At 49.8% G+C, this 20,086-nt stretch overlaps 1 protein-coding gene across 3 annotated transcripts in view; it reads right to left on the bottom strand.

Annotated features, from left to right (window-relative positions):
* Positions 1-20,086, bottom strand: part of IGDCC4 (immunoglobulin superfamily DCC subclass member 4) — a 147,257-nt gene that overhangs the window by 61,809 nt on the left and 65,362 nt on the right. For all 3 annotated transcript variants that reach the window (XR_009455528.1, XM_059714548.1, XM_059714549.1), the window contains exon 4: positions 14,288-14,421. Coding sequence is in view for 2 of the 3 variants with exons in the window: in XM_059714548.1 (XP_059570531.1) it covers positions 14,288-14,421 (134 nt within the window). In the remaining variant the exon portion in view is untranslated. The remainder of the gene's footprint in view (positions 1-14,287; positions 14,422-20,086) is intronic.

Below are 20,086 nucleotides of genomic sequence, written 5' to 3'. Positions count from 1 at the left end.
CTTGAGACCAGGAGAAGCAGCCGAGGTCTTTGAAAAGGCTGGACCTGAACAAATCATTTGCAATGACACATTGATTCAGTGAACATCACCTTCTCTTCAATTCTTGCGATGTCCACAAGCAGACGGCCAGGTCCTCTAATGCCTCCATCATTTACAGTGATTTGTTCACTTGCTTCAGCTACTGAATCTTGGCCTGGACATATGTGGACTGAAAATAGAAATATATGGTTCATGCTGGAACTCCTGCAATGTACCTGCGGTATGTTTTAAATTGCACGTGAAAGAAGTTAACAAGGTCTGGAATGGAAAGGCTCTTTGTGCCTTGGTTCTCAATCTGTACAAGGTGGTTAAAAAGCTTCTATCAGCCACTGCCAGTCTTGCTGAAGGATATGGGAATCTCACAGGAACAAGGATCCTTGCTTACCGTGGGTTTATACAGCACCTAGCACAAAAAGGTTGTGATCCTGGTTGTGCCTCTAGGCACCTGTGCAAACCCTAGGCACCTGTGCAACGACCCAAGTAATTATAGGCCTGTAAGCCTCACCTCAGTGCTCAGGAAGCTCTTAGAGAGGATCATCAAGGAGCACATCTGTGGGGGGCTTGCAGGGGAGATCATGCTCACGGGTAATCAGCATGGCTTCACCAAAGGCAGGTCCTGCCTGACCAACCTGATTGCCTTTTACTACCAAGTAACTAAACCCTTGGATGATGGTGTCGCTGTGGACACAGTCTTTCTAGACTTTAAGAAGGCCTTTGACACTCTCTCACCCCATCCTCATCAATAAATTAAGCGACTGCGGCATTGATGCCTACACAGGTGGATGGGTAAAAAATTGGCTGATGGGGCACACCCAGAGAGTAGTGGTGGACGGGTTGTACTCAACCTGGCGAGATGTGAGCAGTGGGGTACCCCAGGGCTCGGTCCTTGGGCCCGCACTGTTTAACATCTTCATCAGTGACTTGGACGAGGGGGTAGAAAGCACGCTGTCCAAGTTTGCTGATGACACTAAGATGTGGGGCGAGGTGGACACACTTGAATGGAGAGAGAGGCTGCAACTAGATTTAGACAGACTACAAAAGTGGGCAGACGAGAATAGGATGGGGTTCAACATAGACAAATGCAGGGTGCTGCACGTTGGGAGAAGGAATCCACAGCATACATACAGGCCGGGGAGTTCCCTTCTTGAAAGCACAGAGGCAGAAAGGGATTTCCGTGTCATTACTGACTCCAAGATGAACATGAGCCGCCAATGCCAGACCGCAGCCAGCAAGGCCAGCCAGACCTTGTCATGCATCCAAAGGTGCATCTCAAGCCGGTCCAGAGAGGTGATACTCCCCCTCTATGCGACTTTGGTCAGGCCGCAGTTGGAGTACTGCGTCCAGTACTGGGCGCCGCACTTCAAAAGGGATGTGGCCAGCCTGGAGAGGGTTCAGAGGGCCACCCGCTTGGTGAGAGGGCAGCAGGACAGGCCCTATGAAGAGACACTGAAGGACCTGAACCTGCTCAGCCTCAGCAAGAGGAGGCTGAGGGGGGACTTGGTGGCTGCCTACAAGCTCATCAAGGGGGATCAACAGCAAATAGGCAGAGCCCTTTTCTCCCCAGCACCACCTGGGGTGACGAGGAACAATGGTAACAAGCTGATGGAGAATAGGTTTAGGTTAGAGAGCAGAAGGCAATATTTTACAGTTAGGGCGACCAAAATCTGGAACCAACTTCCCAGGGAAGTGGTCCTCGCCCCTACCTTGGGCAAATTCAAAAGGAGGTTGGATGATCACCTGTCTGGGGTCTTGTGAACCCAGCATTCATTCCTGCCTGTGGCAGGGGGTCAGGCTAGATGATCTGTTCAGGTCCCTCCTGACCCTAGCTACTGTGAAACTATGAAAATAATAGAAACAGCAGTACTTTCCTGAAATAAACACTGCAGCTCCCTTGGAACAACGCTAACTGCCTAATGCAGGTTCCTCAGCTGGGGATATCTTCTCAAGTTGGCAATTCTTTTCTTTGCAGTTATTTTTAAATTTGCCTCAATCAAGCCCCAAGCTCCAACTGGGACCAGAAATCTCAGGAAAGGGCAATCTTGTCTCATTAGCTAGCTGAATCTCAGTTCACAGCTCTAAGAGGCATTGTGCTGGTGGTAGCAGTGGTATCATTTCCCAGCTCTGAGAAGGGGACAAAAAGAAAAAAAAAAACGCAGCAATTCCAGCTGGGAGTCAGACACTTGGGCAATCCCAGCCTCAAAGCCTAGTACCTTTACAGGTCATGGCAATGGTCCCAATGCCTACAGAAAGGAAAGAACTGCAGGAGTTGAAGGTATGTACAAAACCTCTTTGGACCACAGAAATCCCACAGAAGAGGGTCTAAGGATTTTGGATCAGCAGGCCTCAACACAGCAGCCTCTCTGGCACCAGTCCCTCCATAAATCACGTGCTCCCCTCACCAAAGGCACCAGAACTCCTTAGTAAGGCTGAAAACCCTGTTATGCAAAGGGCCACACAGCTCCGAAGCACCACTGACATCTTGCTTGTGCAGAATCGTCCACTGCAGCATCCCAAAATCACAAGTCATGGCCTAACAAGTTCATGTGGCTGGTTTAAGCCCGAGGAAATCTCTGCCATTTCTTGGATTCTTTTCTTTCACCTTCGTGTTTCTTTAAGGTGAGTTCAGGTGTCCAGGTTTTTCTCTGCCACCAGGAGTGACACCTTACTCCTTTTTTAATGAAAGCTGAGATTCTTGTGTAACCTCATCAACTCTAATGTGTGGGGCAGCTCCTGATGCCGTTGTGAGAGCTGGCAACAGCAAAGTCAGGAAGTTTCTCCCCTCTTGTGCATGGCAGAGTGTGGACACTGCACGGGGCAGTGTCACTTACTGGGAGTCTCTGCAGTGCCCAGATGCTGTATTATGTCACTACCACAATTAAAACTCTGGTCTGAGACCAAACCATACCAATCCTGCTGCTCTTCGGCTCACCACTAGCTGCTAACCTCATTGTTAACTCTATCCATAGCTACTTTCCCTGTTTGATAGCCTCACTGCAAAGGCCAGGCTTGACTCTTATCTTGTACCCAAGTAAATCACTGATTTCCATGGGGAGTCAAGAAACTCAAGAGAGCAGAAATGAATGAGGCCTGCTGTCTGCAGTGGGACTCAACTTATACTATTAGCAGGGACTTGTCTATCCTTCCCCAAACATCCAGTGCTAAAACACAAAGAAACAATATCTAATACAATGGACTGGTCTACCAAGCTGTCTTAATAAGAGAGGCATATCAACAGTTGAGAGGGACTTCGAACCATCAGCAATTCCAGCTGCCATTAGGAGTTTGACAGCAAGGCGCTTTGCAATGCACAAGCTTTAACAAACCCAACTGCTTTAAACACAATGTGCAGGTGCCAGTACCTCTGGGCATATCCCTCTGGACCAGGGGAAACAGCTCATCCCATACCTATATTCCCCTTCAGCCAATTCATTTCAGCAGATTTCCCTTGGCGTGTTGGATGGTGCCAAACCCCAAGCTCTGGTAGCAAGAAATAGGTGGACATGAGGGCTGCGAGCCTGGTATCAGATCCATTATCACCTGTGTCCCTCACCAGTGCTGAGCACCGTGGCCTTTCGGAACATTAGGGCTGGTCCAAAAACACCCTCAGATCCTCCTGCACTAGCAAGACACTTCTAATCATATCAAACCAAGCCAAGCCAGTCTCAAGACCACTGAGATCACTGGGACACCACAGATGCTGTAACAACCTTCCTAGGTTAGTTGAATAGCTTTGCATCATTAGTGATTCTTCGAGCAGAGTGACCTGGAGACACCTCTCCAGGTGCGGATGGCTGTTGGCTCGCAGGGAGCTCATCCACCCTTTGCCAGGTCTTGTTTTTAGTCCTGCTGGGTGTCCACACACCCTCCTCACTCAGGCTATCCCAGGTGGGGGCACTGGTTTAGTCGCTGACAGCCAGAGCATGGAAAAAGCTGTTCTGGTTTACATGGTGCCAGACAGCAGACCAAGAGAGGCCTGGCCTGACGCATGCAGGACACCTGAGCAAAGCAAAAGTCTTCATCAATAGCATGAGGCTTATGACATGATCAATCCCATCCACTAGGGCAGTGAATGCAGTGCCCCAAGATCCCTTAAAGGGTGCCACCAAGGTGTGAGGAAATAAGCAGATAAGCTCAGACTGAGACTCACCCCTGCCTGGCTGATCCCCGAACCCTGCTGTCCAGCCCCTCTGCAAGGAGGTAAGCACTGTAATAAATCAGTTTTTAAATGGGGGTGCTGCTCCATTCGCAAGAGTTATGGAAGGTGCTGTGAGTCTAAAAAAAGATGAGAACCACTGCACTAGGGGCAGCCTGATAGACATACACTTGTGTACATGCATATGTTACCAGTGTGTGGGTGTGAGTGCATACACACAAGATCCCACCAGTAAAACCTTCCTTCCCTAGCTATATTACTCTGCATCCTGATTACTGATCATTTCTACAGCACCTATTGCAGTATCACATGCTGCTTCTTGCCTGTTCAGGAGCATCTGCTGTGCTGCAGCCAAACCCACGTTACTGGCTCAGTGCAGAGATAACTAAGTGAAAGTTTACTGCCGTGGTTGCCTCAGATGATCGAACGGTCCATGCTGGCTACAAAATCTATTCATCTGCCTGGGTCTGCTTTCAGCCCTCCCCCACTCCTTGCCTTCTTTCAACCCTCCCCTCCACCCTCCAAGTCCCGTGATCACTTAGCATCTCTTGCCAGAGAAAAAGGATCAAGAGCATTTTTCATGACCCAACAGGTTCATTATGCAAACAGCTTCAAATATCAGGCAACTTGGAAACCTGAACCTGAAAACTCATGTAAACTGAGTCCACCGGCTCAGGGCTTTCATCCGCTCAAAATGGGTTGCAACTCCCTGCTTAATAGCAAGTGAAAAGAAAAAAAAAAAACCCACAACAGAGATAGAGAGGAGAGGAAAAAGGAGACAGAGGGAGAGAGAAACCAGAGTTTTGCCACTGGCCCCTCAGGGAGGGAACAGTGAAAAAGGGACATATTGTGCGGCTTCAAAAAGAAATTGCAGGCTTGCAGAAGTGACTGGGCTCCACCCCCCTTTGCAGAGGCAGCTTTCAATGCTGATTAGTATGGAAGTTGCAAGACAAATGGGTAGCTGCCTCATTCCACACCAGAAGCAGCTGCATTTGTGGCAGGCTGAAAAGACCTCTTCCTACACTGGACCAAATCTGGAATACAGCCACGCAAGTAAGGGCCTCTCTTCACATTGAGGGAGCACATCTCGATGGACCCCAACGTGGATGGGAGTCATTCAAGACCCAGCATTTCCAACCATCTGGGACCCTTCAGCTGGGAAGGCAAGGGCCTCTCTGAACACCCTCGTCCCATAAAGCAGGGCAGGAATGCGCTCCTTAGAACAACAGCTATCGGATGGCCGCGTCGGGAATCGGAGTGGGGAATGAGTGCGGCCAGCTGTTCACAAAGATATAAGCAGAAAGAAAGCTACAACCTCAGTAGCCTTGGCTGCCAAAAAAACCCTCCCAGGCCTCGTCCAGCCGAGGCAGGCTGGTCCCCCGGTGGCCTGCAAACGTGGGAATCCTATCTTTGGCCCGCAGGAAAGACCCCACAGCCTGGCTGCTCTCTGAAGGGAAATAAATGCCACCAGTTTTTTCCCCCCTCTCCAGATTCTCCAAGTTCAAACACCCAACCTCCAACACCACATTGCTCCTGCTGAACAAAGTTGGGCGTAGCTCTCTCGGGAACCCCAGACAGGGAGCAGGTGGGGAGGCTAGGGGTTCCCTCTCCTAGAAGGTAAGGGCACTACACCTCTCTGGTGCAGCATGATGTAGACAGCTCAGGACAGGCGTCCCAATCACCTGGGTGGCACTACTCCACAAGCAGAACAATCTGGCGTGATAGCTCTCCATTACAGGGGACTACACACCTTGCCTTATCCCCGAGGGCACCAGGCAGAAAGTGGTGCTAACACCACCCCTTTGATTTTGTTTTTGTCCACTCCATCTCAAACAGTGCTCTGATTTTCAGAGACAAAATATCCCACCCCACAGAAGAGCATAAGGTCAAAAGTTGTTTTTGTTACCCTGCTGTGGGCCTTGCTCAAGCTCGGGGCTTTCTTGGGCTTGCATTGCCCTGAACTCCATACCGCAGAATGGCACCAAGTCTATGTGTATTGGTGGTGTACCCAATAAGTGCTACACAAAGGGCTGATGACTCCTAGCCGTTCATTTCCATGCACAACAACCATGACTGTGAATATGCTCAGGCAATAGCTCATGCACTTTTGTGAGTGTGCAAGATACTGACAGGGTTGACAGCTCGCAGGTGACAAACTAGGAGCTCCGTTTCTTGTCTTGTGACCTGCTTATCACTCCCCTCTAGCAGAAGTAACTCACCTGCAGGGCTGGGCCTCATCCCAAGTCTCAGGAGCAGGCCTGCTTGAACTTTTGTGGGCACCCCTATGCTAGCACGATACAGATACCACAGTAAGAAACAGGGGTTGCAAATCAGATGCTGGGCACCCTAAAAAGTTTTCCTCATATAGGGCAAGGAAATATTTTATTGATCTGGGGAGGAAGAGAGTCTTGCGAAGGCCAAAAGGATCACTGGCCTCTGCAAAGGCATCACAAATCAGCAGCACTTATGCATCGGGTTTCTCCAATTCCTCAGTCTCGCCCTCGCAAAGCAAAGGTGGCTCGGCTACCTTTTAGCTCAGTCCCTTATCATGCTTCACACAAATATTTGACTGAGAAATACTTTGCATGGGCTGCCGCCGCAATGAGCTGTTGCAACTGTCAATGTAAATGATGTTCTGCCTACGGCTATCTCTCAGTGTCATCTCTAATAACAGAGCATTAAATCCCAATTCACCAGGAATGTGCTGGCCTGTTAGAAGATTTGCAGGCAGCATTCTGGGCCCAGACCTGAGGATCCATATCTGCTGGCCCATCATGCTGAACTGTTCAACCAGTCCTGTGCTTATGTCAGCAGGAGCAGGAAGAGGAGGAGGAGCTGCTTCTCAAACGCAGGTCTGCATGCGCTGCCATAGTCCTTCAAAACCAATGCTCTGTTGCTTTATATCTAGTAGAGGAAAATGCATTACATGTTCTGAGTCTTGGCAAGTGGGCTCAATTTGAAGGTATAACAATAGGCACTCAGGAGGAACTGTTTTTAAAAACATTCATGTAAAAATATCTGTGCAATTGCTGTAGCCAGGCACACACACACACACACACACACACGAGGAAACGGCTCAGCAAATGGCCATTCAAAAACCACACATCATTGGAGCCTTGTGTTTGCCACTCACAGTGACTACATGCATGCGGAGGAGGTGCAAACTTTCTCCTGCTTGGACAGGAGATCTCCATCTTTACCATTCAGGTTCCACATGATACTCGTTTTTCTGTTTGTAACCCCTGGCAAACCGTTTTACAACGTCCCCTTCTGACGGACTGAGAAATCACTGCCCTGAAGGTGACACATGGAGAAACAGGACCCTATTTACCAGGCTATCACACCCTAAGCATTAATATGTCAAGATACAAACAGGGCACTATGAGAAACAGGGGAAATCTCAATTGCATTTTGCCTCTAATTGCTTATGCTTTCCCCAGCCCAGTCTTAACTCTACTAGAAATTTAAACTGCTTTTAGTCCCACAAAATGTATCTAGAAACACTGGGATGAATTCACAGAGAGAAATATCGGCTGAAAGGACAACAATGCTCTGCAGACAGAGGGTTTCAGTGAAAGCCGTGGAAAGCCCATGGCTTGGGGTGTTCAGACTCCAGACTAGGACAGACCCCTGAGAGAATAAGCTGTATCCTGAACCGGCAGGAGGAGTTTGGCCTCTTATGGACCTTTGTACTACAGACCCACCTAGAAGATCCAGCCAAGATCCAGGCCTTACCAGGCTGAACACCGTACTAACACTGGTCCCGAGAGCTAACATTTTATACAGTGTGCCCAAAGTGTGGGAGCGGAAGCGACTCCCAAGGTACAGAGCAGGACTATCACTACAGCATCTCACCCTTGAGGGCTTAGGAGATCCTACCTCTTGCTGAGTGCTATGATGCTATGGATTCGACTCTGTTCTCATGTAAAAACAGCAGACACAAGACATGCAAGAGGCACGATAAGGTATCATGTCTAACAAACATGCACAACGTGCAAGACCCAGCTACTGAACTGGTTGTACTGCTGCGGTGATTGGGTTCTGGCAACTCCTGAAACGCAGAACAGAGGGAGCACTAGTCGAGGGCTCACAAGCTATTTAAAGGGCTATCACCATGTTCCTATACAACTGCTGCCACTTCTGAGGCTTAGCTTCCATGTGGTGCCCCCAACTTTGGTTGCCCCCTTGGCAGCTTCTTTGCCAAGCCACAGTCCTCATCATCTTTATCAGAAGCTGCCTAGAGGAGGAGACATGTGGAAGAAATAAACCTTGAGAGAAGAGACTCTTTGCATGCTGCCCAAATCTCTGCACTCTGCCACAAGAAACAAAGGCAGTGAAATGCAACTCCACAGCAGCAGGCCTGTCTGAAACCGAAGTGGGGGCCGTCTGCAGACAGGGTACATGGGAAAGCATCCTGCAGCCAGTTCTTAATGCTGTTTTTGGCAAAGAGCAAAAGCTGGGATCTAGGGCTCAGTCACCATCTGTACAGGTGATGGGTGGTGGGGTGGGGTGGGCAGATGTGCTTTGCACTTGTAGCCTGGAGGCCCCGTCTGCTGGGGAAGCCGGTGAGAGCAAAGAGGAAAATCGGGTTGATCCCGGTTTCTATTTCTACAGCAGAAGGCCGCTGCTCTGTTTCAGGGAGGCATGACTGGGTCCTGTTAAGTCCTAGTCCCCTCATTCCTGCTTCGAAAGTCGTCTCCCCAAGGAATGTCTGGAAATTTACACCGTGAAGTCTGAGCGGCTGAAACATCTGCGGCCGATACAGCACCATTTGCCACAGTTGCTGCTAATCTGAGGCCAAAGCACAGCTAGGTCATCAAGACACAAGGCCGAGCGCTGGAAATGGAGGGAAAAGTTGCACGGGCCAGGGAAACAACAGCGCTTTGGCTCCTTCGACTGCGTGAGTGGTTCAGAAGAAGCACAGTGCAAATCCTCCTCTCTACCGAAAACATGCAGGTAACCGGGAGCATGGAAGAGCATCTCACTGCTGTGTTAGAAACAGATAAAGGCAGAGGCTGGACGAGCCCAAGGTTGCTCAAATCCAGCTGTGTCTGGCAGCGAGGGGGCGTCACGAGGAAGAGGCATTCGAGGGTCTGCAGGAAGCAGGTTCTGTAGCAGAGTGTTTGGTGAAAATACGCTTCTGTGGCAGTCTCTGGCCTGATCCCCCCGGTCAGATAGACCATGAGAGACGTTATCAGCAAAGGAATCAAGGACAGGACGGAGCCTGGCGTGGCATTCGCCACAAGTTCGTAGGGAAGAAGGGGATGTCCACGAGCTGCAGACTGCTGACTGGGCAGGGGCGACTGGTGCCTCCCGAGTCAATTCGTGGGTGGGGCTGGAGGTTAGCCAAAAGCCCCATATCCACTCCTATACGTCTGTGCCACGGCTTAGTGCACCCCCCAACCTGCTGTCAGCTCATGCGACAAAAAAACTGCCCCATCCTGAGCAGTGCCGAGTCGGGGGCCAATCTCGGGAGGGAACATGCCCCCCCCGTGCTCCCCCCACCAGCTGCCTGGTGGGGGGTAAAAAAGAGGATGCCCATCTCCAGAGCCATCACTGAGGCACTTCTTTCCCTGCACTAATGAGTCTTGGTTCATTTTTTTGGCACCAAACCAGGGGTTTAACACTGGTTAATATTTACTGCCATTTAATGACTGAAGGGAGAGAGCAGGGACGAGAAGGAGCCACCCACCAAAACTGCCCAAATACCACACTCCTGACATCCCTTGGGGAGGGGGAAACCACCCCCCCCCCCAAAACCCGAAAGCACCCATCCCTCCCAGACGGGCCTGTCACTTCCAGCAGCCGCCTCTGCTTCTCACCTGACTTTCACTGCTGACAAGCATCTCCAGAGACTTCATAGAGATGCACAATTTTCATCCCGGTGAGCCCAATCAGATGGAAAAAAGCCAAACTAGAGTGCTCCTCTGCCTGATCGGCAGGCAGCTCAGCGCCTGGGAAGGGGAATCTGCTCGGGCCTGCTGGCGTTGCGGCAGGAATGCTACCTGCTTAACCTCTTCCATGGCTTTCAATTTGCAAAGCAGATTAAATCTCTTAAAGTTACAAGGCGCAATTATGCAGAAAATAGAATGAATGACACTGGCATCCGAATGTGCCGTGTGATCGATACTACTTATCAATAGCCAAGCTGGGCAAGGCAGGGAGCTGTCTCCAGCGTGCAGAAATGCTTGCTGGAAAAGCTCCCCTGTTACCCTGTGTTTCATTAGCAATGCCGAGGATCTGGCAGGGGCTGGTAATTAGATACAGAGTGTATGACGGCTCAAGAATTCTCTGTAGATTCCACACAGATTACCTCCCTAACGCAGTTCATTGATCAAAGGTATATTCTTGGACTCCACAGTTAATTACACTCCCTGCTGATGGATGAGCCGCACAGGCAGCCATGTGAAAATGCACTGGTAGCGGAGAAGCCAGTGAGTCGCTTCAAAAAGGAAGACAAAAAAGGGCCTAGGAAGGGCTTCATAGCTTGCGCTGCTTAAAAATACCTCATGTTCAATGAGAGCCAGAGCAGAGAAAGGGCAAAGGGGTAGGGAAGAAAGCACCAGGACTCCTATATCATGACCTCCGCTCTTGCGCTGTGCCCCTGGGCATCCTGTCTAATCACTGTGTGCCTCAGCTTGTCCCGCTGTAAAATGCAAGGGGAAGCAAGGTCTATCACGCAGGATGTGATCCCTGGAGTCTGGACACGTGGCTTCACCTCTAGGCTCTGGCCTGATGTCATATTTACCCCAGGGCACTTCACTTCTCTCCCCTGCATCTCCCAACCCTACTCCTGTCTGGCCTATTTAGACTAGAACAGGTGCTCCTTTCATTCAGATAACCACGCTTCCTTACTGCACAAGGGCATGCTGAGGGTTAATTAACTCAAGGTAGCAAAGTGATTCCCAGCCTTCAGGCAGAAAGTGTGAAGTGTTTTTATTACTACGATTATCCACGCAAGAAGGAACTGCCTTTCTCCCAGGGCCTATGAGCCTTTTCCTATTCCCACCTCAGTTATTCTGAAGTACGTTATAACTAGAAGGTGAAGGCCAGACCAAGACTCCAGTACGGCAGCATGGGGAGTCATGCTCCATGTCCAGTACTGGGCCAGGCCCCGTGTCTTCCAGAAATCAACTCGCCGCAACCCCCTTGACGTGGTAACACCCCCCTGCCTTCCACAGCCATAGGCAGAGCCACCAAACTGGTTTCAACCCCTCTGTTAACAGGCAAACTAAGCCCACAGCCTCTGCCTGCAAGGCCAATGCAGGGCACCCCAGAAATCCTAGATGATGTACTGTGGAGTCTTCAAATAGGTAAAACCCTTCTCTCCAGAGATCAGGACTATCCATGCTCATTATTGACTCCAAGATGAACATGGGCCGACAATGCAGGGTCACAGTCAGCAGGGCCAACCAGACCCTATCATGCATGCACAGGTGCATCTCAAGTAGGGCCAAGGAGGTGATCCTCCCCCTCTACACGACACTGGTCAGGCCACTGCTGGAGTACTGTGTCCAGTTCTGGGCACCCCACTTCAAGAGGGATGTGGACAACATTGAGAGGGTCCAGAGGAGGCCACCCGCATGATCCGGGGACAGCAGGGCAGACCCTACAACGAGAGGCTACAGGACCTGAACCTGTTCAGCCTTCACAAGAAAAGGCTGAGGGGGGACCTGGTGACCGTCTATAAACTCACTAGGGGGGACCAGAAGGGTTTGGGGGAGACCTTGTTTCCCCCAGCGCCTCCCGGGATAACAAGGAATAACAGCCACAAGTTGTTGGAGAGTAGGTTTAGATTAGACATCCATAAGAACTAATTCACTGTCAGGGCGGCTAGGATCTGGAACCAATTTCCAAGGGAAGTGGTGGTGGCTCCTACCCTGGGGGTCTTTAAGAAGAGGCTCGATGCCTACCTGGCTGGGGTCATTTGAGCCCAGTTTTCTTCCTGCCCAGGCAGGGGGTCAGACTTGAAGATCTACAAGGTCCCTTCCGACCCGACTTCTATGATTCAAGAGTAGGAGGCTCACCTGTAAGAGGCTCACCTGTAGGCCAATTACAGGCTACCTCTACCCACAAGTATACGTGGTTCTGTATGGAAATGTAGGGACCCTTTCTGATAATGAAGTGCAAGCTCCTTTCAAAGGATGCAGTTTGTTCTGCTCTGTGTTCAACACCATCCGCTCAGCACAGCCAAGACCAGTGACTTTAATGGCCTCAAGTTTCCAAGCTCTTCTTTTTCCTGATAGGTTTGTAAGAAACATTGTGCAGGAATGATCGGGGTCTGGAAAATGTCCAAATGCCTTTTCTTGACTCCTCTTCTGCTGTCACGTAATGTTACTTAACCAGTGATGGGACAGGCCCAGAAGTGCCAACCCAAACTGCTGCAGCTCAAACTTGCTGTACTTCAGTATCAAAAACAGGCCACCTGAGAGGTTCCTCTGCTGCTCGCTCCAGAGCTGTAGGCATGCGAGCTGGGCTCCTGGGGCAGACCACGTGAAGTCATTACCACCACGGTCCCGAAGGAAGCACCTCCTTCTTGGAAGCAATAAGAAACACATTCATCTGGAACTTTACCTTAGCGCACAGTGTTTGAAAAGGGAGTCACCAAACAGGCTCTCATTAAGCCAAATATATCCCTGGGCTCTGTAATAAACTCTTGCTAAGTTGTCACAAGGAGAGAATCTCACTCTTTTTCATCTGTCATAAGGCTGTGCTGACCCAAAAAATCCCCAGCTAAAACTATCTTCCAAATTTCCTGCCCATCAAGAGGGATATCCAAAGGGACAAAGACATAAAAAGACCTTGGCAACCAAACCCATTGGAGAAAAATAAGGATTTTCCAGAGACAGGGATAAAATTCATGTGGACTGCATTTTCTCAAGGAGATGCACTAATCAACAACTGCATGCACGGAGCATCAACTCACAAGGGTGCCAAATGCTTGGTCACTACAGCCTGTCTGAGGAGGAAGGACTGGTGGGATGATCAGGAATGGTGGGATGTAGCAGATGCAGATCTCAGCTGCCACCATGGTGTGAGGGGTATGAAGATCTAGGTTTCACAGAGCAGATAGATACTAATCCACTGGAGTCCATGGATCTTATACCTCTCAGATCCTGCACACAACACGAACGTTATCAAGGGAATGGCGTATCCAGCTCACAACTCGGCTCAGCTGCGATGGAGAATGGATTCTATTTGCCTTCCCAGCTCCTCCCCACATCCCCACAGTTCAAGAGCCACTTTCACTGCCTCCAGTCAGGAAACATCCACTGAACTGGTATATAAGCCACACACAGTGTGGTGGCCAGCTGTGACTTGGGGCACAGTAGGATGGGCACAGTATGATCCCCCTGCTCTCTGGCAGAATTAGAACAAGTCAATGCCCCCCCCTCAGGCATGAAGCACTGCACTGCAGGGCTTGCCCCCCGACCCTCTCAGGGTCTTTCACTCCCAGCCCTAGATTGGATGCAAAAGATCCTCGGTGTTTATAGTGCTTGTGGCATGGCTCTGTGCAACCCCAGCTCAGCCACCCCACAGGTTATACATGAACACAGTCCACGTAAGCAACTGTGTGGGCACCCAGGGACTAAGAGGGGATAGTCCAAGGAGCCCAAGTGAGTTAGAAGCCCAAAGTGCAATAGGATTTGGGCATGTTAATTACTTTGGTGTCTCTGAAAACCCTAGACTATTCCTGCTGCCCCTCCAAGCCTTCTCCAGCTCAGTGCACAGAGGCCATACAGAGAAACCAACACAGTGCCAACATCACTGGCTTTAGGGTGCCTCAGTTCTGTCCAATCTCCTCCCAAAGTGGAGCTTATAAGGTGCAAACGCCACCCCAAATTTAGAGTGTAACCTACAAAACAGAGCATGTGAGGGAGCACTAAGAAGCAACAGATGCAAACACATCCCATTAAAATAAGCCCAACAGTCCCAGCCACCTGCCACCCCTGGGAAATTAGCTCTACTACAGCCCAGACCATTGTGATGCAGAGAAAGAATACCCCCCAGTGCTTCACATCAGCTGGCTGCTGCTTCTGAGGCTGACTCTTCCCCACAGACCTGCCCGGCCAGGTGACCCCAGCTGCATCTCACCTTTAAGCACGCTCAAGACAGCATCGCTGCTGTAGCGTTTCCGTGCCGCGTTGGTCGCTACGCAGCGGTAAGCCCCGGAGTCACTCTCCTGCACATCCAGAATCTGGAGGACGCCATTCGGAAGAGTTATAAACCTGGGGAATTCAAGTAAAGACCATCAGGGCTGCTTCACACCACAGACGTGATTCACATCCCAGCCACCTGAATGCAGTTATTCTAGTTCCTCCTTCCCTTCTGCTGGAGAAAGGACTGTGTGTAATCCCTACATGCCTGGCCTCAAACGCAGGCAAGAGACCTTTTAACTTCCCAGGAGAAGAGCATTAAAAAAAAGTAAAATAAACAAATCTTTAACAGCAACAGATTCACTGCAGCAGTAAACCTGGCTTTCTCTAGACTACTCATAGCCATGGAGAAGTGGGGCTGGAAGGGACCCCAGGGGTTATCTAGTCCAACCCCCTGCGGAAGGCAGGATCAGCCCTATCCAAACCACCAGCCCTACCCTAGCCATACAACCATAATCTCAGCTCTACCTCAGACTACCACCAAACCTGACTCAAGATAGTCCAAAGGCCTTTCTGCTAAAAGTGTTCTATTTAAAAAATACATAAACAAGCACGCAAGCATACAGACCTACATATGCATATATATTATATTTTCTCATGTAAAATGCACCCCCCCAACCAGCTGCTGGAAATTTGAGTGTGCGTTATATGCAAAAAATACGGTAAAAGCAGTGTCTGGCAGTTACCAGGCAGAAGCTTAAGTAAAATCTGTACATGATCCACAGGGAGCATAACAAAGAGCAGGCTCGGCTCCCTTGCTGCTGCTACTCAGTTACCTGCTCCAAAGAGGTTTTTTTTCCTTCATGCTGCCTGTAAAAAGCAAGGTGCCTCTTATTCTAGGGTGTGTTGTATGTGACAAACCTACTAGTTTGCATGTGGATATCACAAAGAGCACCTTCTTTTATCCAGTAAGAATATGCCACGCTGACCTAAATTCATGCAGTAAAGTTGTTGTTTGGCATTGCAAATGGATTCCTCAGGTCTTCGGATCCATAGGAGAGGATCTACACTTGAGAAAAGGAATCCTGATTCCCATCGTACTGAGGGTAACAGTTGGACAAGCGACGACGAGTTATACAGTGAGAGATGCAGGATTCAGAGGGCTTCATCAATGTTGCACAGGCCAATCCTGCCAGGCACCGAAACCCCCTGGCTGAGAACCCTGAAAGATTGGGTTTCCAGGGCCAGCTCATTCCCAGGGCACTGACTCCACACTCCTCCCTCCAGCTGGCCCCAAACCCTGCTAAGTTCTCAGCTGTGCCTACCCACGATAGGTCTCACTATCCAGGTCCCGGCTCTATGAGCAGTGCAGGCAGCTTGTGCTACTGAACCAGAGGACTTTCCACAATCCACAGGGGCTGAGTCAGAGCTTAGGTTCCTCTGGGCAGTGAGTCAAGCCAACCATCCAGACAGCTCAAAGCTATGTACTCTACTGGCAAGGCTCATCACCTTGCTTTCCAGGCTGTTCCAGTACTGAGGGATATAACAGTTCCTGAGAATGGCTCTGAAGAGCCTGCTTCCCTTGCCTTCTGATGAACACATGTAAGTAACAGGCTAATGTACGTATGGACAGGTGACAAATTATTTGCCTAGAGACTCTCAGCTGTCCTGCTCGTCCTGGCTACCTTTGTCTGAACAAGGTGTCAGATACTCCAGGCATCTTCTCCAGACAGGATTTCAGGGAGCCACTCTGCTACAGCAACCTAGCAAAGGTCTGCTTCAAAAGGACCTTTGACGATATGATTTTCTTGCGTCTCTGAAAGTGCAGAGAAATGGGGAGGCACCTTTTTCTGCTTGGATGCTGAATGCTGGGGACCACACATCAGATCCACACAAAACACCCTACGATTAGTAAAAGCAGAGCTGGAAGGGGTCTGGAGAGCTCCTCAATTTCACCCCCTCTGCATCAAGGAAGGATCAGCAATGTCTATCCCACTCCTGATGGACTTTTGCCCACCCCGCTCTGGATGGAGACAAAAGGAGCTCTCCATATAATCTCTTCCAGTGCTTACCCATCCTCACAGCTAGAAGGTTTTTGCTAGCATCCAACCTAAAGTCTCCTTGCAAGCTAAGGCCATTGCTTTTTCTCCTATTAATGACTGATAATTAGAGTCTGGTAAGAAGCTATCTTCTTAAAAGCGCCTCCAAATGGAAATGGGAATTTGCTTGGAAAAATAAGTCTCTCAAGGATTCCCTGCTGTTTGAAACAGGAGGGTGGGTGAAAGGAAAAGAACAGCTAAACTCAGGATTGTCTGCGACTAACTCATCTTAAATGGTCACCAAAGGGGTCATTGGCTGGTGGCTAGAGAAGGGACTGAGAGAGTCAGACTTACGAACTCCCTTCCCAGTCCTACCACAGGTTTGTTGCCTAGCCTTGGCAAAGTCATTTAAATTGCTGTTCCTCGGTGATGGAGGAGGCAATTCCTGCCCCTTGGGTAGCGTGCTGTGCAGGGGCTCTTTGATCTCAGGCCCACATGAGACGGCAGGTTTGGCCATGGCATTGAATGGGCCTGGATCTTTTCAGATATAGGGACACTCGGACAGGAGACATGTGGGCTCACCTCAGCAGCTGAGGCTGACCAATCGAGCATCTACAGGTGGGCCAGACCCAGCAAAAGCTAGCTGGACAGGTGAAAGCCCTGCACCCAACTGCACAGGAACAGAGCAGGATGCACCTCTACTAGCCTGCTACATACCACCAGGGAGGAAAGCAGCCATGAGGAATACCTTCTGCTTCCTGGACAGACGACAGTTTTGTTTGGAACTAAAGAGGCTCCTTCATTTATTTCCTTACAGTTTTTGGCCTAAGGCTTCTAACAAGCTCAGTGATCACTAGTGATACACAGCCCACCAGCTGGGAGCCACTGCACTACAGCACTTCTGCTTCCATATATTAAGAGACCCAGCTCCTGATAGATGCCTGGTTTTGCAGCACAAACTCATGCAGTATAGTGCTGAATAATGCAGATAATTAGCAATCAGCATAAAGCACAAGTGGCTGCTAAGTTCCTTATTTTCTGTCTGAATTCCTTGATGGCAGCCTCTCTCTTTGTGAACACAAGGCACAAACCTCTATGAACTTCACCACCAAGTTTTGACTGGCAGATGTCTTGGTTGTGAGGAGAGCCCGTGAACGGATGGACAAGAAAGACTAGTCTGTAGGAGTGGACCAGAGAGCAGTGACAAGCACAGGGGCTGGTTTCTCAGCTGGGCTTGCCCACCCCAGGACACCCTGATGGGAAGCCCTTGATATCTGAAGCCCCACAACAGAGACAGGTCCTTGAACCGTCGAGCCATTTAGATATCCATCAACACTCCCCATCTGCAGGCACAGTGGGGATGTGGCAGAGAGCATCTGAAGACAGCTCAGCTACGGAAGTGATACTGCCTCTGTGGGCCCCTCCCTGAAAACCTTACCCTTCAGCATGGTCTTACTCTCAGCCTACTCGTGAGAGTAAAGGCTGTGGAATCTGAGCCAGATCAGCAGCTTCTACCCAGCCTGTACAGGCCCCAGAGGGGCTGCCATTAGGCAGCCGCTGTCAGGACTCCTAGTTCAAATGCAGCAGTACCAGGACAAATATTTGCATCTCTGACTCCGTGCTGGGAAAAGTCCCCAGTCCCTTGAGGTTTATTTTTATCATGCATCTGCTCTTTGCATCCGCAGTGACAAGCAACGCATTCCAAGCAGCAAGAAAGGCATCTACCAGAGACAAATATAGCACTCAACTGCATTTCCAAGAGCATATGGTTGATATTCATTACATAATCATTTGCTGCTCAGGGTTCAGATTCGGCGTCAGTCCATCCAGCTTGCAAAACCCTTGGAGGGATTTTAAAAACACATAATGGCTACTGGTGGCCGCCACGAGCATGCAGCAGACACCGAAAGGCTCACAACGCAGAGAGGAGAGGTAGGACGCAGGATTCAAGTCAAGTGGTGACACACCACAAGGTGCGGGTGAGTTATGTTGATGATCTTCAGTTCTCTCTCAGCCTCACCACTGTTTCTTGCAATAGTCTAGTAGCTGGAGGTGAAGGAGTCATTTGGGCAGAGTTTCTATGTCTTTGTACAAGTTGGGGGGGACCTGCAAGGCCGCTACTGACTCACTCCAGAGTTCAACACAATGTTTTCTGAGAGTTTGGCAGCACAGGGAGGGCTTCATGGGAGAGCAAATCCTGTTGAAGCTATTTCCAAAAGAAATGCAAGATATGCTAAGTGTTCCTCGCCCAAGAACAGCCAGGGAGAACGAGAGAGAGATTTTGCTGCACTTGTTCCTTCCCAAAGCTTCTCAAAGCCTCCAGCTATTTGTGCTCACTGCAGTCGTGCTGATCAACGAGAAGCATCAAAAGAATCCAAGAGAAGTGGAAGGGGGGGGACCCCCCTTCAATGTAGCTGAGTTTGCCTAATGATTCAGAGTGTAAGGGGTGGCTCTCAGTGGTGTATGCTTTTCTCAAACAAAGAGCAGAACGATCGTCTCTGTCAGAACAACTGTTGTTACAGGGAAGAGAAAAACAAAGAGCCAAAGTCAAATCTCCATGAAAAACAGAAAACGCACCGGGGGTAAAATCCCGGCTCCACTGACATCCCCACCAGCCTTGCTCTCAACTAAGCTGGGGCCAGGAGATTGTTCCCAGCACATCTTTCTTTGATGGTCTCCACCGGCCTCGACCAAACAGAGGCCCACCTCTGCCCAGAGCAGCGTATCACGACTGAAAGGTGCAGGACTCAGAACCCAAAGGTATCATCATTACATGCTGTTAGGCCTGCATCCCTGGCAGCATGACAACCCCTTCCCCTTTGCCCATGGCCTAGCTGGCTTCCTGGTCTTTGAGGCCCGTGGGTCCATGCCACACAGGCAGCCACTCAACCGTGGGCAGGGCTTGCAAGAAAGCAGCTGCAGTCAACTCAGTATCCGCTGCCCTGGAGCTAGTGCCTACAGCTCCTGCACATGCTGAATGTTCACCTACAACTCAACATCCTGATTCTTGCTTAGTACTCAACACTAAAAGCCCAAAAGTTTCATGAAGGGGGAGGAAACAACCAGGCAAAATAAAAGGTAAAAGGGTCAAAAAGCGAACCCTTAACCCACGTTCTGATGCAAAACTCAGAGGCACGCGAGCTGGAGAAACCACATTCAATGAGAGCCCCTCAGAAAGACGACACCTTTTCATGGCTTTCTACAAGCTGGACCAACTCAAAGCTGCGGCGGTGGATTTCAAGCCTTGTTTTTAAAGTATTTAGGCACTCTTGTGGGCAGAGAGGTCCTTGTGGGAGGCTTGGAAACACTTGAGAGGGGAATCCAAGAAGCAGAAATGCCAGGAAGCACATCCAAAAACACAGGAGTCCATGCACTGAACTCTAAAAGGACAGCAAGCACCAGTCTTGCCTTCCTGTGTGCAGCAACCTATCCAATGAAAAACTACCGCCCAGCATCTCCCAGCGCAAACAGCCACATGGGATCTCAGCAGGGCTTGGTACTTAGCAATGCGGTGGCTGCTCCATAATGCAATATCTTGAATCAAATGCTCTGTCAGTGCTGGGAATTGTAATGGCATAAAACCCCAGGGAAGACAAGGGTTGGCTTACGTATATCATCACTGCAACACACCTCTGAGACCACAGTCTCACTGGCACCCATTAGAGACCTATTAGAACGTCAAAGAAGAGAAACTGATATCACAGCAAGAGCTATTTTAAGGGTTTTTTTTCATTTATGCTACAGCTAAAGGAGATAAA

This window comes from Alligator mississippiensis, chromosome 11 (assembly GCF_030867095.1).
Source record: "Alligator mississippiensis isolate rAllMis1 chromosome 11, rAllMis1, whole genome shotgun sequence".
NCBI lineage: Eukaryota > Metazoa > Chordata > Crocodylia > Alligatoridae > Alligator > Alligator mississippiensis.
This window is presented reverse-complemented; position numbering and strand designations above follow the sequence as displayed.